This window comes from Cynara cardunculus (assembly GCF_001531365.2).
Source record: "Cynara cardunculus var. scolymus isolate 2C chromosome LG 4, CcrdV1, whole genome shotgun sequence".
Lineage (NCBI taxonomy): Eukaryota > Viridiplantae > Streptophyta > Magnoliopsida > Asterales > Asteraceae > Cynara > Cynara cardunculus.
Genome location: NC_037531.1, coordinates 11971256 through 11996606, shown reverse-complemented (window position 1 = coordinate 11996606; position 25351 = coordinate 11971256). Strand labels below are relative to the sequence as shown.

Here is a 25351-nt window from a genome sequence, read left to right as displayed (position 1 = left end):
GTTAAAATATTTTATTTTAGAGAATAAAAATAAAAACCAAAATTAATTTTAGAGAATAAAAATAAAAACCAAAATTAATTTCTTCTTTAAACATTTAAGAATTGATTTTTTAAATAAACATTTTAAAAGTTGGTTTTTAATAACAAAAATAAAATTAGTTTTATTTAACTGATGATTTGAAGATCGATGATTTGAAGATCGATGATTTGAAGATCGATTATACAATTTTAAAAAAGTTAAAATAACTTAAGTAATCAATTTTCAAAAAAAGCTCAATCATTTAATTATTCAAAAAAAATGCAACAACTTAATAATTCAACATAAAAAAAAAGTTCAACAACTTATTCAATCAAAAAAGTTGAAGAACTTAATAATTCAAAATGGAACAATTTTTTTTAATTTTTTGAACTTTTTTATTTATTTAAATTCAATATAGATGGTTTTGTAAATATCTCATCCATTAAAATAACTAGTTATTCATAAAAACTAACCTTTGGATTAAATTATATTAGGTCTTTTAAAATAATTATGATGAAACTTTAATACTAATACATATATGTAATATAATATTAGGGGCACGTTTAAATAAGAACCGTGTATTTCTAAGAAACCGTGTAAACCAATTTCGACCAATAAGAAAATTCCATTTTTTTCTAATTAAATTTAATCAATAAGGGTATTTCGGTCATTTACAATATTTTCTATTAAATATGGAAGTTATTAATAAATCTTAATTAAGGAAACGTAATAAAGGAAATTGTATAAATGTTAACATTTAAATATTTAATTATATTATAATTTTAAAATTTTGAATTTGATATATTGTTATGAGATTCAATCTGCAAACGGGTATTGAAGATTGCATTGCATTATAGAATGAAATCGTAAATTATGATTCAAATTAAAAAAATAATGTTAATGAAATAGATTTCATGAAGATGAAACTGGTTCATGTTGTAACTGATTCATGAGTAATATTAAATCGTTTCATGGTGAACCACGTTTCAGTGATGGTGTAGTTGATTCGTTTAGTAGAAAAAATGGAACATGAAACGGGTGCGTAATTTATTTGGTTCGTCATGAAATAATGCATGATGAAACGGGTACATCTGCTTCGAAATCTTGAAGATTGTAATCTGTTCCAGAATCTTGAAGATTGAGATTAAAGGAAAGAATGCATCAAATCATGAGTAAAATAAAAAAAATTAATTTACATGAAACAGATTTCATGATGGTGAAATTGGGTCATGTTGTAATTGATTCATGAGTAATATGAAATCATTTCATGGTGAACCATGTTTTAGTGATGGTGTAGTTGATCCGTTTAGTAGAAAAAATGGAACATGAAACGRGTGCATAATTTATTTGGTTCGTCATGAAATAATTGCATGATGAAACGAGTACATGATTAATCTGCTTCGGGATCTTGAATATTGTAATCTGCTCCAGAATCTTGAAGATTGTAAGGAGTAAAGGAAAGAATGCATCAAATCATGAGTGAAATAAAAAATTTAATTTTCATGAAACAGGTTTCATGAAGGTGAAACTGGTTCATGAAGGTGAAACTGGTTCATGGCGTAATTGAACAATGAGTGATGAACTGCTTTCATAGTGAAACTCATTTCAGTGATGGCGTAGGTGATCCATTCAGTAGATGAAATGAAAAATGAAACGGGTRCATAATGTARGCGGTTCGTCATGAAATAATTGCAAGATGAAAAATAAATTAGTTTCATTAATAATAATAAATGTTAACGTAAAAATAATRMATTACTTTACAAAAAATAGATTAGTTTCATTAATAATATGATATACATGATATGGTTTCCTTGAATAAATGAATATTTGGTTTTACCCTTTTGCCCTTATCGGTATTATAAAATGTATTTTTCAAATTTTTTTATTTTTAATTTCCTTAAATAATCTTAATTAATCTTAACCATTGATCAAGAAAATGGATGAGTGAGATTGGTTTACACGGTTTACATAAATGGAGACGGTTTTTATTTGATCGTTCATCTATAATAATAAGTATATATATATATATATATATATATATATGTATGGATGTTGTATGTATGTATATAAAAGTGAAGATAATAAAATTATAATAATTTTATAAATAAAATATACATGGAGTATATATATATATATATTTATATGATATAACTTAATTAATATATTTATATATATGTATTAAATAACAATGATAATTAAATATAATATATTGTTAAATCGATTTGATGTTTATAGATTTTAGCGATGTACAATTTCCAAGCATTCAACACCTCTTGGATGCCATTAGCACTCCCTTAAAATTAGATGAAAGCCCGATCAAATGATTGGTCAAATCATGTTGAAAGGTTCAAATCTGAACATCCATATTGCTTTTACAAAAACAACATAAATATTTTTGTATCTGAATGGCACTTTCATAAAAAAAAATACAAGTTTTTCCATCGAGAAAATAAAAATTAACCACAAGGGTTGTGATGTAGTAATTGAGATCTTGGCGGATGTGATGAAATATTTGTCTAGAATTTAATTCCAAACATACATAATTTACTGAGATTAATCCAAACAAATCTTGAACCATCTGGAAACTAAAAATTAGATTGAAAATAAAACCTAGTTAGGACCATAATGCTTAAATAAGTTCTAGTTTATTCCTAATATAGATATAACCATCCATTAAGGAGGTGTTTGTGATTGCTTATAAAAACAACTTATTGACTTATCACGGTGTGATAATGGTAATAAGCACTTTTGAGTGTTTGGATAAACAACTTATACCGGTGTCAAACCGGTAGTAAAGAGTTTTTGAAAAAGTTTAATCATTGTAACTTATAATAAATTGATAAAGACTTTTATAAAAAAAATACAAGTTGTTCTAAATAAGCAATTCCAAACGCCCCAAAAATTAAACATTGATTAATGAAAAAATTATCTACTTGATTCTGTAATGCAATTCGCAATTTCTTATATTATTAATTTCATTTCATCCAAAAAAACTATGTTCTTTTCTATAATGGGATTCTTGAAATCTTCATCCCTGATCAAAATCCAGAATATTTTGGCCAAATTTCCACTTACCAAACCTTCTCAAATCCATAGCCATGGCCGAACCAAACTAAGACCGAATGAAGTGCTCAAAGAGTATTTAAAGACCAATGCCACAGCGAAAGCTTTATTTTTGTTTCGTGATTTGATCAGAAAAAGCATTTCCTCCATTGATAGTTTCTCTTTACTTTATATCACGAAGGTCTGCACACGAAAGTCTTTGCCACATGAAGGTCGACAGTTCCATACCCTTGTCGTAAAATTCGGTTATGAACCCATCATCTTCATCCAGACATCACTGGTGAGCTACTACTCTTCAGTGGCTAATCTTGCAGATGCACGCCAGGTGTTCGATGAAATGCTCACGAAGAATGTTGTTTGCTGGACCGTATTGATATCTGCTTATGTTGATAACCAAAAACCAAATTCTGCTCTCAAATTGTTTAGGGAAATGCAGATGGACAATCTGGAGCCGGATCAAATCACTCTCACGGTCACGCTCTCTGCGTGTGCGGATCTTGGTGCATTGGACATGGGTAAGTGGATTCATAACTATATCCGAAGAAGCAAAAAGCTCGATAAAGACTTGTCTTTATACAATGCCCTCTTGAACATGTACACAAAGTGTGGAGATATTGAAACCGCTAAGATATTGTTCGTTAGCATCGAGAAAAAGGATGTCAAGACTTGGACCTCCATGATTACTGGATATGCCATCCATGGTCAAGCAACAGAAGCACTTTCACTTTTCAGAGCAATGACCCAAACTAAAATCATCCCTAATGATGTTACCTTCATTGGAGTCCTAATGGCATGTAGTCATGTAGCTATGGTGGATGATGGAAAGCGGTATTTCAAGAAAATGACAGAAGATTACGGGTTAAAACCTAGAATATCCCATTTTGGGTGCATGGTTGATCTTTTATGTCGAGCAGGGCTTTTACAAGAAGCTAAAGATTTCATCTTGCAAATGCCCGTGAAGCCAAATGCCGTTTTGTGGAGGACGTTGCTTGGTGCGTGTGGGAATTCTGGAGGCGTTGATCTTGCTGAAGACGTTCGTGGGCGATTGTTTGAGTTGGAGGAGAATTGGGCGGGTGATGATGTTATTATGGGCAATATATATGGTTCGAGCGGAATATGGGATAAAAAGGAGATCACGAGAAACCGAATTAACGAGCGGAGAGTTCCGGGCTGTAGTTGGATTGAGGTTGGAAGTGAGATCAATGAGTTTGTCGCTGGAGATTGTGATCACCCATTTGCTTGCAAGATTTATGAGGTTATTGAGAGCTTGATGGGGAATATGAGAGCTTATGTATGCAGCTTTGATCTTTCTGAGTCATGCAACGTAAAATGACCAAAAAAAAGCATCTTGAAAAATTAGTTAATTACAATATTTCGTAATATAATTAAAACAAATTTCTATATATAATATGTTAATTAATACAAACAATATAGTGAAGAAAAATTAAATAATATAATATGTTGATTAAAAGAATTTCGAATTGATTATATATATTATAAATTTTGGATTTGTTAAATAAAATTTTAGCAGAAATGTACTAATTTATGATTTTAAATAACCATTACATATAATATGAATAAAAATAAAATTGATCAACCTCACATATTTAACTATTATAATTAATAATTAGATTAATTTTTTTAAATCATTTAACACAATTTTGTTATCTATGTAACAAAATAAGTGTAACTTTAAATTTTTTATATAACTTGCATAAATATTTTGAGAATTGTTATATTTGTTTTTTGATAAGAGTATCTCCGATTCAAGATTCTTATTAGCAAAAAATGTAGTGGCTTGTAAGAAATACCATTGTGTAAAAACCCATGTGTTATTCTCAAGCCCACGGGGTTGATTATGACGAGACATTTTCCCCGGTAGCTAAAATGCCGCCAGTTCGCATTTGTATCGCTCTCGCTATGATCAATCATTGGCCACTTCATCAAATGGATGTCAAGAACGCATTTCTTAATAGCATTCTTGAGGAGGAGGTGTACATGGAACAACCACCTGACTTTGTTATTGAGGAGGAGGTTACAAAAGTATGCCGATTGCGACGTTCATTGTATGGTCTTAAACAATCTTCTAGAGCATGGTTTGGACGATTTTTAGATGTTCTCTCGGAATTTGGTATGACTCGCAGTTCCCAAGATTACTCTGTGTTTTTTAGACACCATGAAAATCAACGTATCATACTGGTGGTCTATGTAGATGACATTATCATTATCGAATATGATAGCAATGGAATTTCAGAACTAAAAGAATTTCTATAGACTCAATTTCAAGTTGCTGATCTTGGACGACTTCATTACTTCCTTGGGATAGAAGTATCTCGATTTTCACATGGGATTCTTCTATTTAAGCGGAAATATGTTGTTGATATGCTTACTGAATGTGGTCTATTGGGATGTAAACCGGTGAACAATCTGATGCTTGCTATAGGGAAGCTTCCTCTAGATGATGGAAGTCCTATGAAGGATCCAGAGAGATACAAAAGATTGGTTGGAAACTTGAACTATTTGACAGTTACTCCACCAGATATTTCATTCTCGGTTATTGTCTTGAGCCATTTCATGTTCGATCCTTCTATGGCTCATTGGGATGCAGCACTTCGCGTTTTGAGGTATCTCAAGGCCACACCGGGCGTAGGGATACTCTATTCAGATCAGGGCCATTGTTGAGTGGGTGCTTTTACTAAAGAAGGAGATGGTAGAATATCTGGTTTCTCGGATGCAGATTGGGCTAGATGTCCCATTTCCAAGAGATCAACTACAGGGTACTGTGTATTTGTAGGAGGAAATCTAGTTTCTTGGAAAAACAAGAAACAAAATATTGTTTCCCGATCAAGTGTCGAATTAGAATACAGAGCCATAACATATGTGTCATGTGAAATGACGTGGATACGGAGATTCCTAAGAGATCTTGGAGTAATGACAAAGGACTTGATGAGATTGTATTGTGATAACCAGTCAACCATTCACATAGCCAAGAATCAAGTATTCTATGAGAGGACAAAACACACTGAAGTTGATTGTCATCTCATTAGAGAACGTATTGTGGGAACACAGACAGACCCTCTACCGATCCAACCGGTACACATCAAGACTGAACACCAGCTTGCAGACATTCTCACGAAGCCATTGCAGAAAACTCAAATAGACTTTATTTGTAACAAGTTGAGCATGATTAACATTTTTGCTCCAACTTGAGGAGGAGTGTTAAATATAGCAAAGTTTGGTTTACCTTTCTATAGAGTAGTGTTAGTATTTCCCTTTTTAGGTTTCTTGATCTTATATATATTGTAATCTCTTTTGGAATGAAATATACAACAATTACCATATTTGAGTGATAACAATAAAAAAAAAACTAACCACAAGGGTGGTACCTGATTGGTTTGAGCTTGGCTCCAAAGGTCAAAAGTATCAGGAGGTCCCAGGTTCAAATCCAAGGAGGAATAAAAATCCCCTTGTGGCCACGAAGGTTCATATGCGGTGACTCCGGGCTATCTGCAAAGCAGGTGGTCGCCTTGAGATTAGTCGGCTCGCATAGCGGGTTGGATATCCAGGTTAATAAAAAAAAACTATTACTCCAAAATTAGAGGCCAAACAATGACTTACATAATTATATTACTCTTTTAGTTTTCGAAAGCATCACATGCTTATTTTTATACATATTTATCACACTCTATTAATGTGTCAATTTTTCATCAACGTGGAATTTCCTAAAACAAACCACAATGCAAGATTTGGAATACATCACCCTCAAAATTCATCTCAGTACTTTAAAGTCATCTTTTCTATGGGATAAACAAAGTTGACATTATTTTAAGATTTAAGAAATACTCAAATCTCATAATGATAACTGCAAATGAAAGAGTTGACTCATTTAAGCCAACAACATGACATGCAACAAAAAATCACCTCCACTTTTCATATAAATACACACTTTTCATATATATATATATATATATATATATATATATATATATATATATATATATATATACGCACTTCATTCCTACGACTTTCTTTCTTCCCACCAATGTAAGATAGACAAACTTAATCACATTTCAATATTTAAGGAATACTCAAATCTCATAGTACCAAGTTATTCCATTTAGGTGACGTTTGGTCGCATAATGTTTTTTTTTTAGTGGAATGAAATCTGTTAAAAGAATTGGAACAGAACGTTGTTTGGTTTGACCACCTGTCAGATACATTGAAAGTTTGTACATTAATTGAGAAGTAAATTACACTTTTTGTCCTTATGGTTTGTTAAAAGTTACGGATTTTATCCCTGTGGTTTTAAATTTTGATTTTCGTCCATATAGTTTGCAATTCATTTCTATTTCCATCCATGAGGTCAAAACACTACTTTTATTAATGAAAAACTTAAATAGAAATGAATTTTAAACCATAGGAACAAAAAACAATAAATTTTAAACCATAAAAATAAAAAAAGTGATGGCTGGCTTCGCCTAACACAAGTACACAACCCAAAAAAGGTTACCAAAGTTAACAGTATCACATATTCTTTAGAATGGATAAAATAGCACAAGTGATAATAACCTTTTACGGTAGCTTAATCGGTTAAGACATTGATTTTACTCCTAACGATCACTACTTCAAGTCTTCTTAGGATCATGAAGTTCCGTCACTTGGTCTGATTGTTAATTTCACGACCCATAGAATAGGATTAGTCGAAGTACACACATCGACATTATCCAAAAAGATATGCAGAAAAAACTTTATGGCTTGAGAAGACCACAACCACAAAAGTGTATTACAACAACATAATTGAGTCACTATGCAGATTGAAAGATTGCCGATATTTCTTCATTCTCCACTATGTTTGCTGCTAACAGAAACCAAAGATAGAATGAACCGCGAAATCGATGTTCAATATCACGATTTTGTACTCAATTCTAACCAATCGAGATGCAGTGTTTGTTCTAATAAGCAAGCATCAAGGGAAAAGGGCTATTCTTTACAACGAAACACAACTTATTTACGCTTCTATATGAAGACATGGCTACCTTTTTTGATGGACCTTACTCGTACATCCTTCAGCAAATGATGAATGCCAAGAAACAACATGATACTATCTGCCATCGAATTCCTCCTGTTGTCTGCAGATGCAAAGTCTGTAACTATAAGAATCGGATTCAAGATTCATCAAGAAATGATTTCTCAAATACTTCATGTCAGAGTTTCGGTTTCTTACAAACTCCAAACGTGTTGATAGAAGTTTTTAACTAACGGGTTTGGAAAACAAAAACATAGGATAGGAGGGGGGGGGGGAGTGTATGCATCACTTATTGCCTTTCTTCACCTATTCTTGAGCAGATCCAAGAAAGTTAATCAATTTAGGCCATGTTTGACAACTATAAGCTAGCTTATTGTTTGATCTTATTGAAAAAGCCTCGTTTGTCACAACCCATCCCACATGGATAGAAATTAGATTTAGTTCCTTATAAGCTCAAAGTTGTGGGTTACCGATAACTTTTACCATGGTCTTTGAGCTGATTGGAGGTGTTACAAAAGTTGATAACTCATACAACTTTTTTAAAAACTACGTTAGATAGCTTGTTGGAGAATTTTTCTCACTTATTTCCGTTTATGCCCGTTATTTTACATTGTCATCTACCTTAAAAGCTATTTTTTTACTAAACGTGATTAGTTTATCAGCTAGCAGCCTATTAACCAACAACTAATTTGCCAAATATAGCTTTAACCATTTACAAATGCATCTACATCTACAAACCTAGATTTTCTCTAGCCAATATGTGCAGCTTTGGCATAAATCATTCTAGGTGAGCTAACTTTGGAACCATTTGGTTTGCGGGATTCGGTGGGATTTGGAACTGAATGTAATTCCAACCCAGCGTTGGTTTAAAGGAAAGTCCGGAATTGAATTGGAAATCCCATGGGGATAGTTGGTATTTCACGATATTTTATAGGATTTGTTTGTAATAATGTTTTAAAATATAGAGAAAATTATTCCCAACTATCTTTGCTACATGGTATCAGCGCTTAGGCTCCATTTTTGATCTACCTAAACTAGCATCTGTTTCGTGCCTTCATAATCACAATCGTCAATCAATTTTTCAGTCAATCGATTTCATCAAACTAATTTCATCCCGTTGATTTCATCCGGTCGATTCAATCTAGCCGATTCATCCGGTCGATATCCTCCAATCGATTTCATTCGGTCGATTTTATCCGGTTAACCTCATCAAATCGATTTCAGTTAGTCGATTTATCAAATCAATTTCGTCCCTTGTCACTCTACAAGTTTCAACGAGTCTAGGGTATTGTTGCTCAACTGATCATTTTTTCAGAAGCCAACAGTAAGTTATTTTTATCTCTGCCTTATCGTATTATTCCAATGTCTGGTTCCGAGACCCCAGACAACTCAAATGTATCTCCTCCGAACCCAAACTCAACCGATTCAAGCCTTATCGGCATCACGAGTCACAAACTCAACGGGCATAACTATCTTCAATGGTCCCAATCCATGATGATGTTTATAAGTGGGCATGGTCGAGATGAGTTTCTTACTGGCACACTCACTCAAGATCTGATAGTCCAAAGTTCAGAGCATGGAGGGCAGAAAACAATCAAGTTATGGCTTGGTTGAATAGTTCAATGACAATTGAAATAGGAGAGAACTTTCTTCTATACACCACCGCCAAAGAAATCTGAGATGCTGCACGAGAAACCTTCTCCAGTAGTGAAAACATAGCTGAGTTGTTCCATGTAGAGAGTATTCTTCAGGATTTACGTCAAGGAGAAAACTCTGTTACCACCTATTTCTCAACTCTCACTTGTTACTGGCAACAATTAGACTTGTTTGAATCACATGAATGGAAGTGTTCTGATGATCAAACTTATTTCAAAACCATTGTAGAAACTAAACACATCTTCAAGTTTCTAATGGGTCTCGACAAGTCTCTTGATGAAGTTCGTGGAGAGGAAAGTCATAAGCGAATCATGATGGGACTAACCAATCCATCTTCTTCCCTTGATGTTTTAGCTCTCGCAGCACCAAGGATCTCGCTCCAAACTCGGTTGCTTTATCTTCCCAAGGAATGTCTTCAAGCTTCAATGATAATCGATCAAGAAAAGGACGTCCTTGGTGTGATCATTGCAAAAGGTCTGGTCATCTAAAAGAACGGTGTTGGAAACTGCATGGAAAGCCCTCAAATTGGAAACCAAGCCGAGACCATGAGCTTAGGGGAAATACAACAGTTACTGAGCAGTCCCAAGACAACAATCAGGTGCCATTTACAAAGGACCAATTGGCATTACTTCAACAGCTTATAAGCAAGGCTAATATCTCATCGTCTGCCAACAATGAAGGCAATCTCGCATTTCATGTTGGTGACAGTTCAACTCCTTCATCATGGATAGTCGATTCTGGTGCTTCAAATCATATGATAGGTGACAGATCTCTTTTTACAAGTTTTTTCCCTTGTAATAAGCAGCAAACTGTTCGCATAGCGAATGGTACTCGCACCACTGTGGAAGGGGCAGGAAGAATTCACCTCTCAAATACTCTTACTCCATACTCTGTGCTATTTGTTCCTGATCTAGAGTCTAGACTGTAATCTTATCTCCGTGAGCAAATTAACAGTGATCTCCATGTTGAAACTAATTTTTTTTTGCCAAATATTGTGTATTTCAGGATATGAACCCACGGATGACGATTGACAAGGCTGAACTTTGTGAAGGTCTCTATCTTCTCAATGTAAACACTTCATCAACTCCCGATTCCGCAACTAGTAAGATTCGTATCAAGCCTCCGCTAGAGCATGTTCATAGCCTTAAGTCCGTCTTCCAGTCAAATAAAGAGAGTGCAATTATGTTGGGGCATTCTTGTCTAGGTCATCCTATTTTTTGATATATGAGATATTTGTTTCCGTCATTGTTCTTTCACATAAATCAGAACTATTTACATAGTGAAGGATGCCAACTCGCAAAGCACACGTGTAGCACTTTTTCTTCACAACCTTACAAACCAAGTCACCCCTTCTCACTCATTCATGATGATATTTGGGGACCAACCAAGATCCAAATATCATGGATGCTCGATGGTTTTTAATGTTGGTTGATGATCATACTCGATTATGTTGGACATTTCTTATGAAGGATAAAACTAAAACTAATCCCATATTCCAACATTTTCATGCCATGGTTCAAAACCAGTTTAAAACCAATATTCAAATGCTCAAAACTGACAATGCCAGTTCTTCAATTTAAATCTTGGTTCTTATCTCAAATCTCATGGAATTGTTCAACAAAGCTCATACGTGGACACACCACAACAAAATGGTGTGGTCGAGCGCAAAAACCGTCACATCCTCGAAATTGCTCGAGCCTTACTCCTAACCCATGTTCCCAAAAAAAAATTGGGGCGATGCTTTTCTAACCACCATGTATCTCATTAATCGAATGACTTCTCATGTCCTTACATTCAAATCTCCCTTGCAATTTTTTCATGAAATCAACCCAACCTCCACACTTGTGTCTTAGATCCCACCTAAGATTTTCGGTTTGTTGCTTTCGTTCATGTTCACCCTCACAATCACAGTAAACTTGAAGCTCACTCTGTTAAATGTGTTTTTCTTGGCTACTCAGCGAATCAAAAAGGCTATAAATGTTACTCACCGGTAACACAAAAATTCTATAACACTATGGATGTGACATTCTTTGAGCATACACCCTTCTTTCCCAATTTTGCAATTTAGAGGGAGAATAACATTCAGGAATCACAAAATTGGGAATGGACAACCATCTTTAAGTCAAGAACAAGTCATCCTTCTCATGCATCGTCTCCTCAAATTTCAGATGATTCATCTGAAATAAGTCGTAGTCTGGGAGTCCATCCTAAACACCTTAATCTCCCTGATGAAGAAATAAAAGTTTACACGAGAAGAGAAAAACCTTTGGAACAGGAACGAAGCCAGTCAAGAATCTTTCCCTAGTTCAGTCAATCTTGAAAGGTTACACAATGAGACAGAATCGAGTTCGAAGTCAGACTCTGATGAGATAATAGCAAATGATCCAAAGATGGCTTTTCCCATTGCTCAAAGAAAAGGGATTCGATCATGTACTCAACACCAACTTCGAAGTTATATCTCATACTCAAACTTGTCAGAGAAATTTCGATCCTTTGTGACTTCCTTTATGAAGCTTTGAAGGTACCAGAATGACGAAAAGCAACCTTCGATGAGTCCAATGCTCTTGAAAAGAATGACACATGGCTCCTAACATCTTTGCCACCGAGTAAGAAAACCGTGGGATGTGAATGGATTTTTTTAATAAAACATAATGCAGATAGAAGCATAGATAGATACAAGGTTCGTCTAGTGGAAAAAGGGTTCACTCAATCTTATGGAATTGATTACCAGGAAACATTTTCCCCAGTAGCCAAACTTAATATAGTTCGTGTTCTATTGTCTATTGTTGTCAACCAAGATTGTTCCAGCTCGATGTAATAAAAGCTTTCTTGAATGGAAGCCTATGTGAGGAAGTGTATATGGATGTACCAGCTGGTTTTGAAACGAAAAAAGCGAAAGGAAAAGTGCGCAAGTTGAAGAAGGCATTATATGGGCTCAAACAATCTCCGAGAGCATGATTCGACATGTTCTCTAAAGTGCTCAAACAAGATGGTTATTCACAGTCTCAAGCAGATCACACGTTCATCAAACACTTTCCAACTGGGAAAATTATTGTGCTAATTGCCTATGTTGATGATATTATCCTTACAGGAAATCACGAAGAAGAAATGAGAAGACTGAAGATTCTTTTATCCAAAGAATTTCAAATCGAAGACCTTGGGCATCTAAGGTACTTTCTGGGAATGGAAGTAGCCAGGTCAAAAGAGGGGAACTCTGTCTCTCAACACAAGTACGTCCTAGATCTCCTACATGAAACTGGCATGAGTGGTTGCAAGCAGGTTGAAACTCCTATGGATCCTAATACGAAACTGATATCTCGGACTGAAGAGGAAGCTGATAAGGGGCAATATCAATGCTTGGTGGGAAAGTTAATATATTTGAGACACACTCGTCTTGCTATAAGTTTTTCCGTCGGGATTGTTAGTCAGTTTTTAAGCAATCCCTCAGTGGATCATATGAAGGTTGTGATTCGAATTCTTAGGTACCTGAAAAAGGATCCTGGAAAGGGATTAAAGTTCAAGAAAACACTCAATCGGTCTCTCAAAGTTTATATAGATGCGGACTGGGGCGGATCCCCTATTAACGGGAGATCTATATCCGGTTATTGTTCACCTCTTTAGGGAAACTTGGTGAATGGAGAAGTAAAAAACAACATGTTGTATCTCGAAGAAGTGCCGAGTCCGAGTTTCGAGCTTTAGCTCACGGTATATACGAAGGAATTTGGCTAAATCGAATGATACTGGAACTTAAGTGTGGAATTTCTGGACCTATAAAGATGATGTGTGAGAACCTATCAGCAATAACTATGGCTAAAAATCCAATCCATCATGACAGAACGAAACATGTGGAAATTGACAGGCACTTCATATGTGAGAAACTAGAAGGAAACATTATTTCTTTCAACCATGTTCCCTCTCGGCAGCATGCAGCAGACATTTTAACCAAGGCCATGTTTAGACCTCACCTCATTGAACTAAGCTCTATGCTTGGTCTAACAAACATATTCCCACCAGTTTGAGGGGGAGTGTAGGAACACAAATTGGTGGAAATATTGTGTGCTGATTATTAGGAATCAATCTCCTATAATCGTTGATTTTATCGTATATTCCCTCCATAGGTAGAGTGATTTGTTGTATAGTTTCCTTTTTCCTCTTTGGTAATTTATTTGGTAGGATTTCTTTTTGTGTATATAAATGGGTGTATCATTCTCTTCAAATAGATATAGAGAGAATTATTCCCAACTATCTTTGCTATAGAATGGAATTCAATTCCATCCCAAATCCTACAAACCAAACACATCAAAGATTCCAAGTCCTTCCACGAAATCCAAATCCCTCAAAAACATTCCATCGAACCAAACATCCCCTTAGTTTTGTGCAGGAATGTAGATACAAGTTTATTGATTTATCACACAATCACCCCCTACATTCGTTTAGATTTCAAAAGGAAGATACCCGAATAATTCATCTGACTGATTGAACTCAAACATCAAATGCCCACAAGCTTAAATACTATAAAAAGAGGTTTCTTACAGAGATGAGAGCAGAAATGATTTCTGAAGCTAGAAAGTATCATGCAGGAACTGCCACTGGTCTTGTGCTGGCTTTGATACCTTTAATTGCTGCAGTACAGATATAGAATCACATAGAGGAAAGGTTAAGAAACATAAAAGAAGATTTGCATTTCTGATGTTAAGTTTTCAGTTACCTTCAGCGTAATCTTTAGCTCCAAAAACAGCAGAACCAGCAACAAGAGCATTGGCTCCAGCCTCAATAACCTGCCACCACATTTAACGCATTACTTGAGTTCCTATTGATGTTTTTTAGGTTCAGAAAATAAACCCCCCCCCCCCCCAAAAAAAAAAAAAAAAAACCACCTCTGGGTGGGATATATGGGGCTCGTTTTTGTTTGGTAAAATGTTGTTGAAGCTTCTCTCATAAGGGTTCACAAGTTGCTAATATAAAAGGTCAAGTGATCATTAAGAGGATCTACCTTGTATGCATTGCTGGGAGTAACTCCACCATCTACTTCAATCCATGGGTTCACACCCTGTTAAGCAAATAAAAATGTAATTATGTAACGGGTTTAAGGTCTTGAACATAAGAATGGCAACACAATACCTTCTCAACACACATTCTCCTCAAGTCTGCTATCTTCTTCACTTGGCTCTCAATGAAGCTTTGGCCACCGAATCCAGGATTTACAGACATGATCAAGACCAAATCGACGCCTGTTCAAAGAGAAAATTGTGACATGGAAATTGCAATATTGTTTGACTACTGACCAGTAATCCATAATATCCTTCCACAATGATGAAACAAATAATCATTAGGGTCAATGCACTAAGTTTTAACATGAAATTTGGCCAAAAACGAATCTTCGTGGAAGGCCAAATTGTTGTACTCCGTGTCCTAAAATAAGTTTCCACATTTTTATTATAATTTGTCTCAGAAGAAATGTCCACTCTCAAAATTAAGTGTCTACTTTCTAATTCCACCTTTAATTATGAGATGGAGAAAATCATTACTCACTCTATTATGAAGGGTAAAATTGTCATTTTGTTAATTAAAAAATGAAATAATTAGGCATTTCTAAAATTGTATGCCTTTTTCATTGTGGAAATTTATTTTGGGGCCAAGCGAGTAATTCTCATAGGATAGAGTTGGTAATTATTTCAATATGGAAAAAAATGAAGGGTAAAGACCTTTTATTGTTGCTATACGGGTGTATAAATAGAAGAAGAGTTTGATCAAAAACCCCAAATTTGTAATTGAATAACACTGTTTTGTTTAATCACTGAATAAAGGTTTATCTCCTATCTTGAAATGAATCTTCACACTAATTGCCCGAAGAATCTATATTATATTATAAAGCATTTGGCAAAAACTCTTAAAAACCATTTTTTATGCATTAAGTACTGTTTATTGATGCATATTACTTAAAATTCAAGATTACAAGGAAATTGTGCGTATTTACAACTTATTAAGGCTCCATGTTTAAATTTGTGCAACTAACTGCAGATAAATATAATCAAATACTGGATAGGTATCTCATTTTAAGTATAAAAGATCTAAAATATATTTAGAATAATCATTGAATTCTAACAAAATACTAATTATTATCTTTATAAAAAAAAAATATTATTAAACCAAAAATAAATGACTTCATTATTAATTTTAAATTAAATTATAATAAAAAATTGAAATTAGAGAAATTACACGAAAAATAAGAACTTTTAAATATTTAATTTGATACTAAAAATAGATAAAAAAAATTCGAAATTTTACGATACCTTCAAATTTATATTTCATTCAAAAAAATAAAAATATTATCGTTTTTCCAGTAACAAATAAAATCGTGTTATAACATCGACGGATACAGAATAAAACGAAACATTGAAATCAAGATGTATCTCGACGCATTGCACGAGTACCCTTCTAGTCTTATTCATATGCATGTATTCTTCTCTTAATCTAATAACTCCACATGAGAAATGAAACGAGTAGAAGAAAATTCACAACTTACAATCAAGGACATATTCTATTGTGGATAATGGTGTAGCAGGGTTCAGAACAACTCCAGCTTTGACTCCAAGACTTTTAATCTGAACAGAAAAGAATATTAACAGCATAACCAATTGAAAGTAAGAAAGGATAGAAAACGAATGCAGCGTTGAGAGTTTTGGGTTCAGATCCTACCCTTGGGTATTACCGGTGATTTACCAGGCCCAAGCAAAAAACAACATGAATACCAATAATGTTGAGGTGCCTAGAATCCTAACTCAAATGGGAACATATTTTTTAAGTTCTAGAGCCGTACATCAATGACTCAGTTGAGATGAAGTTGGAAATTGAAGCTGCATATGGACACAGCCCTATTCTTTGATTGCTATGTGTGTGTACAGATGATTATTTGTATTTTCTTTTGTATATGTGGAATGGCCCAAGTCTAGCCAATGTGGGACTCTACTACATGCCCCTATAATGGAGGCTAGGTGGGCACATAATGTCGAGAGGGGGCTAGACAAGTGAGGGGCTAAACGAGTATAGATTGCCTAGAGTGTCGAGTCCCTAAAATGGTAGACGTAGGCTTTGATGTAAGAATATGTGAAACCCCAATAGTTTGCTCTCCAAAAAAGCCCCTAAGGAGAGATGGGGTTCCAACATATATAGAGGTGAAATGGTCCAAATATAGCCGATGGAACTCTAACAATATAACTATCGCTTTAGAGCATTCTTATTCAGATTAGTTTGCTACATATCTTCTAAAAGCATGGTCAATAATGTTGCATAAGAAGAAAGGCAAATCAATACTATGCAATCAAGCAACATGGAAAACTTGTCAGATATTACACATGGGAATCTTACTTGATTAACTGTACGGTGTAAATGGATAGTAGAAGATTGTTCGCAATGGACACTGATTATGTCTGCTCCAGCTTTTATAAAGTCGGGCACTCGTTGCTCAGGTTCAACAATCATCTGCCATACTTCAATTTCTCATTAGCACAAAATTCCATCCAACACAATATACAAAAGTTCAAACTTTCAAAACATTAAACGAGGGATACCAGATGCACGTCCAACGGAAGGTCTGTCACTGGACGTAATGCATCCACCACAAGTGGTCCAATTGTTATATTAGGAACAAAACGGCCATCCATTACATCAACATGAATCCAATCACATCCTGCCAACTCAACGGCTTTGACCTATATATACACTCACCACATGAGAACAAAATTTAAATATAAAAGAGTCAAAATGTGAAGAAAGATGATGACAAAAGCCAAAATGCTTCAAGTTCCAATGACAATTTGACAACAAGTTCGAAAATGTACTGATGTGTTCTAAAGAGAGTAGAACACCACCTATGGTTTGCTCTCAAACAGATGGATAAAGTAATTCTTATAACAAGATCAATGAACAAGAATAGTACCTGTTCCCCCAACTTTGAGAAGTTGGCAGAGAGAATCGATGGAGAAACAATGATATCACTCTTTGAGAATTTATCAACTCGAGAACTAGCCTTCACAACAGTTCTAATTGCCCTCCTAGATTCACAGATTCAGATAGCAAATTAGAGATTTCAATATATTTGAATTGCAATATACAAGGGAAATAGAACTGGCCGTCAACAAAGATAAGATTCCCATCACATCAATCTAACAGTTGCCCCAGATAAGGAAAGCATTTCAACTTGCTATCTACTAAATTCAGCCACATGCCTGAAGTGAATTCCAGGGAAAATGGGGAATAAAAAACTGCAATCTCTTCTCTTACTGCTTCGAAGAGAAAAGAATCATGTTTATATTTCCTTCTCTATAATCAAACAGCTAGCATTTCGATCATAAACATGAGATATTACAGAAGAGGAAATTAAGAATTACTCAATTTAATAAATGAACAAAAAGAACCCTCAGTTCCCTTCAAGAATTCACAACCATAACAAGATTAAAAAAGGTTATCTAATTCTAAATAAGCCCTTTAAACCCCCAAGAGTTTTCTTCAAATCCAAGAAACATATATAGTCAAAATTCTCAACTTCAAGAAAAGGGAATTTTACCTTGCGCAAGCGACTGAACTTGATTGAAAGCCAGAGGGTTTTAGAAACTTGCCAAACCCATTAATCTGTGATTGAACAAGGGTTGATGAACCCAAAGAAGCAGTTGTCATTATTTTTCTCTTTTGGCTTCTTCAATGAATCCTTCTATCAAACAGTTGGTGGGTATGACTTCAAGAGGTGCGATCTTGCAATATAATTCTTTTGAGAGCGATCCTCAAAATCAAATACTTTGCTGCAAGAATGGGACGAAGAAGACTATAGGATTGACGTGTGTCGGATAGATTGCTTATCTGCAATGGTTGGCCTAGGGGTGAGGCTGAAGGTAAAATGAGTTGTGGATGTGGGACCAACAGGGTGCCGAGTTCTTTCAACCATAATTTAAATAAGAGCCACCCACCGCAAGATTGAAAGAAAAACCCCCAAAACAATCCAACCTTTGAAAAAATCGAACATTCGAAAACAGAAACGAATCAAATTTGTGTTTTCTGTTTGGGTTATTTTTTATTTATGGAAAATAGTTTTAATTGTATCTCTACTATATTATAGTATGTGAAAAAAAAATTAAAAACCATTTTTTATAAATAAAATATTGTATATTGATATATATTATTTAAAATTCAAGATTACAAATAAATTATATATAAGCATAACTTATTAAAGTTTTATGTTTGAATTCGTGTAACTAACTGTGGATAAATATAATTAAATAAATGATAAATATCTCATTTTAAAATGTAAAAAATCTAAAATATAGTTAAGATAATTATCGAGTTATAACAAAATAATTAATTATTATCTTTTTATAAAAAAATTATATCATTAAACCAAATATAAAGTACTTCGTTATTGAACCTAAATTAAATTATAATTAAAAAATTGAATTAAAAAATTACACAAAAAAGAGGAATTTTAAATAGTTAATTGGATACTAATATCGTTATATTTTTATCAAAATTTTATGATATATTCAAATTTATATTTTATTCAAAAATAAAAAACATAATCGTTTTTCAAAATCATATAAGACCACACTATAACATCAACTGAAATAAAAAATAAAATGAAATATTAAAATCAAAATATATCTCGTTGCATTGCGTGAGTTCCCTTCTAGTATATATTGATATGGTGGTCAAATTAATGAGTAATAAAATTCTCGATTTTGTGTTTACTTTAATTTTTTATTATAATTTTAAATATTTTTAATTTTAATGATCAAATAAACACAACAATAAATTATATCAATTAAATCGGGTTGGAGGTTTCAATGGATGCTAGTGTAACCCCCGATCCTATCAATTTTGTTTTTTCTTTTATATTTCCAATATTATTTATACTTTTTGACTCAAAAACTTCATCTTTCCATTCATACTCCATCAACAAACATATAAAATGACTTTTTGAATAAGCTATTAAGGTTAGGAATCGATGAATAGGTTTTGAAAGTAGATCAGATCTGGGTTGTTCAGATGAGTTGTGCAAGAGAGAGTTGCTGCCCTAGTCGAAAGTTGAAGCAGTTAACAAGGAGTTCTTTTCCAAAAAAGCATTTAACCATTCTCCGATCTATGTCATATTAACCGATTCATCGACATTAGCCTCTGTAATTACCAATTTATTATTATTAACTGATATACAATTTTTATAAAATATTTAATTATTAATTGATAAATATTTTTCAAAAATTATTTAATTACTAAGGGGTTATTTGGCCGTTGCTGAATGGTTTAGTACAGAATGATTAAATGATCAAAAGACTATCATGGTATAGTGCAGAATGAAATATAATTGTTTGATAATTGTTTACAATGAATTAGGGGTTAAAGAGAGACTCATGATACAAAATCATTCAGAGGGTTTTAGAATCATTAAGAGACTTTTTTTTACCAAACAAGATTTACCTCTTAACGATTCAAAAGCTGCCCTTTTTTTTTATTAACCTGGATATCCAACTCACTATACAAGCCAACTAATCTCAGAGCGACCACCTGCTTTGCAAATAGCCCGGAGTCATCACATTTGAACCTCTATGGCCACAAAGGAATTTGTATTCCTTCTTGGATTTGAACCTAGGACCTTCAAGTACTTTTTACCTTTGGAGCCAAGCTCAAACCAATCAGGCAACTACTAAGAGGTAAATAAACAACTTCTAAAATAGCCCGGAGTCATCACATTTGAACCTTCATGGCCACAAATGAATTTTTATTCCTTCTTGGATTTGAACCTAAGACCTCGAGGTACTTTTCACCTTTGGAGTCAAGCTCAAACCAATCAGGCACCACCCTTGTGGTTCAAAGGCTGCCTCTTAATGTGTAACTATTAAGAGGTAAACAAACAACTTCTAATTAAATTTTGAAAAAAAATTATACATAAAATATTTAATTATTATGAAAACAAAAATCAGTTTGATACATCATCAAATAACAAAATGCAGAATCCTAATAAAAATGTTTCACATGTTCAAGAGACATAAAACCATTTGAGGTTTATTATGATGGTCATGGTCATCGTCTTCCTCCTCTAATTCTTCCGTCCTTCCGCCAAGATGATGTGATACCCATGCCTGCATTGTTATCATCAACTTGGTTACTTTTAATCAGAATCAGAAAACCACATAACAAAAGTTAATGAATCGTATGCTGACGTTGATTTGAACGGTGGACTGGTTGCTCCGACAACTGTGTTAAACGCAACCTCTTGAAACGGTCCCGCCATCTTCCCGCGTGGAAACCAACCAAGATCTCCACCTTTCTTTGCCGACGGGCATTCTGAATATTCAGCCGCTATCTGCCAAAAGAAAACATAAACACACCAAGAAGACATATAGCGTCGTCATAGCTTATTGGTATCTGCAAACATTCGCTATTACGAAAATCCAATGAATACTTCACCTTTGCAAACTCAGCTGGAGGAACCTTGTCTCCATTGCTAAGCCATCCATCTTGCAGCTTCTTGTATGCTTCATTGATCTTACCTTGCTTTTCACACAAGATATGCCTCGCTGAATCAAACTCAATAAAATCAAAGTAAGAGGCTGTTTGGCAATTGCTGAATGGTTTGGTGTGGAATGATTAAGTGGCTCTCATGATATAATGCAAAATGAAATATAATTGTTTGGTAATTGTGTACAATGAAATTAGGGCTCTTAATGGTTAAGGGGGATCCAAGATACAAAATCATTCGGAGGGTTTTTGAACCATTAAAGAGACAGACTTTTTTTTTTTGCCAAACAAGATTCACCTCTTAATGATTCAGAGATTACCTCTTGATGGAACTATTAAATAAATAAACCCATCATAAGATACTCTTAACCAACTTTTAAAAAAAATCACGTCTTTCTCCCTTCATCACACTTTTCACAAGCAAGGGCTTTGCCAGAAACAGCTCCTCTACTATTTGGAAGTGGTCGTGTATGTGCACATCTTATCTTCCCCATACCCCACTTCCAGGTGGAATATACTGGATTCGTTTGGTTTGGTTTTATAAACATAAATAACACACTCAAGGGGAAAAAAGCAAAGCACATTGTATGTTGTATCTAAAACAATAGACATATTATCTATTAAAGAGGCGGATAGGTGAAGACGAAACCTTTTACATATGTGCAGGTACCGAGGCCATCAGCACTCTTCCCACCTTTCGCTTTCCCCTTTGCACCACCGTCCTCACTCCCACCTGCCTGTTTTGCTTTACCCTTTCCGCCCTTCGCATCCTTTCCCATTGTATGTCAAGTCTATGATATCAAAAAACAAAGAATAAGGACGGATGGAAGGTTTTGGTGATTCTGAAATATTAAGGATGTCGGGCGCCTTTTACATATGCATAGGTAATAAAAGGGCGCCTGATTGGTTTGATTCGATAAGAGATAGAGCAATTCAGACTGTTTGTTTTTTCCAATTTTTTAGAGCCTCTTATGTCTTGCCGTGTTCTGAAAAAATAAGTGATAACCTAACCCCTTATTTCTCCTCTTATCCGCTCAATCAACCTCTTGTGACTCTTGGCTCCTGAATACATTCCAAGCTTTCTCCAATCGATCTTTAAATCGACTCCAATTGATCTCTACCAAAACCATGAAACCCAAAATTGTTTCTGGAAATCCTTTTGAATCGACTCCAATCTGCTTCAGAACGACAGATCTGCTTCATCTCGGCTCTCAACTTCACCCTGAGCACCAATCAATCTGTTTCTCTCCAAACTCTCTCAATGGTTCTTTGTTTTGTATTTGAACATGTTGAACAGGTTGCTAATTGGTAATATGTTTGATATTTGGGTATGTTGAACAAGTCGTTATTCGAATGCTTTTATTTATAATTAATTAGTGGTTTTACAAATTCAACAGTAACACATTTTGAGGGATAAAATTGATAATTATATATATTCAGACATTTGTCAGTTTACAAAAACAAACAGTTTTATTGGTTGAGATTTCATTCAGTACCACCTCTTATCAATCAGAACTGAAATAAGACTTCAGACTTCAACACCACCTCTTATCAATCACAAGTGAAATAAGACTTTAAGACTTCAGCACCTTAAAAATCAAACTAACACCTTACCTATGCTGTTATATCGGTCATAATACGAAATATCGGTCAGGACCGATATTCGATATATCGGTCATATCGGTGATATATCGGTCCAAAATAGCGGTTAACATAATATATCTTAGAATTATATATATAATATGCATTAATTAGAGTTTAGAAATATAGTTTCAAAATTAAAACATCACATCATCTAATAAATAATAAAATTAGTCATTTGGGCTTTGGGACTGTTAGTCTAATGGTCTGTTACTCATTTGGGTTTGGGCCTTTTGAAATTTGGACCGGAGGCCTGGAGCACTTCTAAATTTCTAAGCGATAGCTACCGCCTACCACTTACCAGCCGGCCACAGGAGACAGATCACAAATCACAATTCACAGACGTACGCATATCCGTCGACCGCCATCGCCTTCCTTCCCCCCTTGACCCTTGTAAGCGACGGCCGGTAGAGTGAGCAGCAGACCAGCAATCGACCATCGGCTTCTTCCATCCCCGTCCCGTTGCCATCCCTATCGCTGGCTATGTTGTGTCGGTTACAGAGAAAAACGGAGGAGATCGAGAAGAGAGACCGAGAAAAGAGAAGACGTTGTGAGAAGAAGAAGTCGAAGACTTGATGTTGTGAGAACTGAGAAATCGGAATATCGGTCCGATTTTTATCTCAAAATATCGCTAAAAAATCACTAAAAATCGCTAAATATCGCCGATAATATCGTTCCCGATATTTTGACCGATATTTAAGGTCCGATTTTTTTCCTAGGAGCGACGATATATCGCGATATTAACAGCATAGCACCTTATGAACTTCAAAACTGTTAAGAACTACTTTCTTTGCACGTAAATGAATAATTGCATGCCAACGATGGCATTATACCTGTCGTTTGGTTGCACACACTTCATTGCTAATCACGATACTTGTTCTCAGTTATTTTTAGTTTTGCAAGTGAGCGGGAAACATCCTCTCTAACCCTTGGGTACATCCTACCATCACCAAACCCTACCTCTATGTGGGATATACTGGGTTTCTTTCGCTTGGTTATTTGCTCTTGCAACGAGTATCTACTTTTGTGACATTTCTAATGTACACTAATCTTAGTTTCTTTTCGATACTAGTAGTTATCAAAAAACGCGCTTTGTGTTTCTTCTTAGGGGCCGTTTACCTAAATGCTTAATCGGTAAGTGCTTATCGATAGAAGTCAACACTATAATTTATTTTCATGCGTAAGATTTTAGTACATCAAAACATATTGAATGCAACAAGTTATTGGGCAAGTGCTTATGGGTAAGAGTCGTCATCCTTACTTACCAGGTAAGACTCTCCATCCTTTTTATTGCTCTTACCCGGTAAGATTCTTGACCTTCTCATGTTCATCCGATAAGAAAATTTATCCGGTAAGCCCTTACCAAATAAGTGTATAGTAAACGGCCCCTTACTTTTAATTTTGTTTTACGAGCCAGGTTTCTTCTCAGAATCAGCCTCTGAAACAAACTCCTTTAATAAATAAAACCCTAGAGTGCAGAGAAAGTGATATGGAAATGAATAAAACCCTAATCAGTCCAGTGAACACCGATAAGAGTAACTCATATTTCAACAGATTCAATTCTAGAAACAACATAATCCATCACCATAATCGAGGAGAAAATAGTTCGTTGTAGTTCTAACAGCTATCCATAAGTTCAATCGAATAGAATCATATCCATACACAATCTAGATCTTCACAAAAACATAAACCCAAAGACGAAAAATTCGCTCCATAATCGAATAAATTAGCGAACACCCAGAAAGCAAAAACCCAAAACAACCGATGAATTATATAACAGAAAGATCGAAATCAAAAATTTTACGATTTAACTTAAATTTGATTTAGGGTATTTACCTTGGAGTTCGATGAAAAGGGTTTTCTGAGAAATACGCAACCAACGCAGTCGCCGATTTGCACCTGTTGCTTCCTCCCACACGGGTATACGTCTTGATATTTTAGATCGCAATGGAATGCAAGATAAATGATGTAGAGAGGAATGAAATTGAACTGTTCATCAACAAGCTTTCATAGCTCAGTTGGTTAGAGCACCCGTTTAGTAAGCGGGAGGTCTTGAGTTCGACTCTCAATGAAAGCAATTTTTTAGTTGTTGAAACAGTAAACTATTTTTTGTATTTTTTTATATTTTCTATAAACTATTTTAATATAATTAAGTAGGATTTATATAAGAGATCCACTGTTACTAACAGTTAAACGGTTAACTGTATGGCAGTTAGAACAATCTATATATATCTATAAAGCAAAATCATGATAGGTTGACGTGGCATCTCTTCGATGCAAAGATCCTATTTTTCTTTTTTTTCCACATTTTGACTTTTTTTCTTAGTAATTTTGCAAATTAATGTTTACATTTAACTCAAAAACTCTTCCATTTCTCTTGGTACGTTTCAACTTCAATATTTAAATCCAATTAATTTTCACATTTAACTCAAAAACTCTTCC

At 34.5% G+C, this 25351-nt stretch overlaps 4 protein-coding genes and 1 non-coding gene across 5 annotated transcripts; 3 read left to right on the top strand and 2 right to left on the bottom strand.

The window, feature by feature from the left end:
• Nucleotides 1–2962: 2962 nt before the first annotated feature.
• LOC112510870 (putative pentatricopeptide repeat-containing protein At1g74400) lies at nucleotides 2963–4414 on the top strand. The gene has a single exon (XM_025116220.1). The coding sequence runs from the start codon at nucleotides 2963–2965 to the stop codon at nucleotides 4412–4414; it is 1452 nt and encodes a 483-aa protein (XP_024971988.1).
• Nucleotides 4415–7839: 3425 nt separating this feature from the next.
• LOC112511092 (ribulose-phosphate 3-epimerase, chloroplastic) lies at nucleotides 7840–18619 on the bottom strand. The gene is made up of 10 exons (XM_025116505.1): nucleotides 18330–18619; nucleotides 17703–17817; nucleotides 17335–17475; nucleotides 17132–17245; nucleotides 16290–16368; nucleotides 14885–14994; nucleotides 14757–14813; nucleotides 14472–14541; nucleotides 14297–14385; nucleotides 7840–8210 (listed from the first exon to the last, which is right to left on the bottom strand). Exons 1-9 carry the CDS (start codon nucleotides 18437–18439, stop codon nucleotides 14336–14338), a joined length of 846 nt encoding a protein of 281 aa, XP_024972273.1. The 5' UTR covers nucleotides 18440–18619; the 3' UTR covers nucleotides 7840–8210; nucleotides 14297–14335.
• On the top strand, nucleotides 12728–13384 carry LOC112510869 (uncharacterized mitochondrial protein AtMg00810-like). Its single transcript, XM_025116219.1, has one exon. It carries the CDS (start codon nucleotides 12728–12730, stop codon nucleotides 13382–13384), a length of 657 nt encoding a protein of 218 aa, XP_024971987.1.
• Nucleotides 18620–20694: 2075 nt separating the features above from the next.
• Nucleotides 20695–24849, bottom strand: LOC112511441 (peptidyl-prolyl cis-trans isomerase NIMA-interacting 4). The gene is made up of 5 exons (XM_025117057.1): nucleotides 24746–24849; nucleotides 21918–22059; nucleotides 21218–21327; nucleotides 20971–21113; nucleotides 20695–20889 (listed from the first exon to the last, which is right to left on the bottom strand). Exons 2-5 carry the CDS (start codon nucleotides 22045–22047, stop codon nucleotides 20847–20849), a joined length of 426 nt encoding a protein of 141 aa, XP_024972825.1. The 5' UTR covers nucleotides 22048–22059; nucleotides 24746–24849; the 3' UTR covers nucleotides 20695–20846.
• Nucleotides 24850–24912: 63 nt separating this feature from the next.
• On the top strand, nucleotides 24913–24986 carry TRNAT-AGU. The gene has a single exon. It is a non-coding gene; the product is annotated as a tRNA-Thr (tRNA).
• Nucleotides 24987–25351: the final 365 nt, after the last annotated feature.

Excerpts from the sequence above, each read along its gene's own strand:
- LOC112510870 (XM_025116220.1), top strand. The coding sequence starts at position 2,963 with ATGCAATTCGCAATTTCTTATATTATTAATTTCATTTCATCCAAAAAA.
- LOC112510869 (XM_025116219.1), top strand. The coding sequence starts at position 12,728 with ATGTTCTCTAAAGTGCTCAAACAAGATGGTTATTCACAGTCTCAAGCA.
- LOC112511092 (XM_025116505.1), bottom strand. The coding sequence starts at position 18,439 with ATGACAACTGCTTCTTTGGGTTCATCAACCCTTGTTCAATCACAGATT. Across the intron at positions 17,818-18,329 it reads AGTTCAGTCGCTTGCGCAAG|GAGGGCAATTAGAACTGTTG; the intron begins GTAAAATTCCCT and ends CTGTGAATCTAG. Across the intron at positions 14,542-14,756 it reads CTCCCAGCAATGCATACAAG|GTTATTGAGGCTGGAGCCAA; the intron begins GTAGATCCTCTT and ends ATGTGGTGGCAG.
- LOC112511441 (XM_025117057.1), bottom strand. The coding sequence starts at position 22,047 with ATGGGAAAGGATGCGAAGGGCGGAAAGGGTAAAGCAAAACAGGCAGGT. Across the intron at positions 21,328-21,917 it reads TACCTGCACATATGTAAAAG|CGAGGCATATCTTGTGTGAA; the intron begins GTTTCGTCTTCA and ends AGTTTGATTCAG. Across the intron at positions 20,890-20,970 it reads AGTCCACCGTTCAAATCAAC|GCATGGGTATCACATCATCT; the intron begins GTCAGCATACGA and ends ATAACAATGCAG.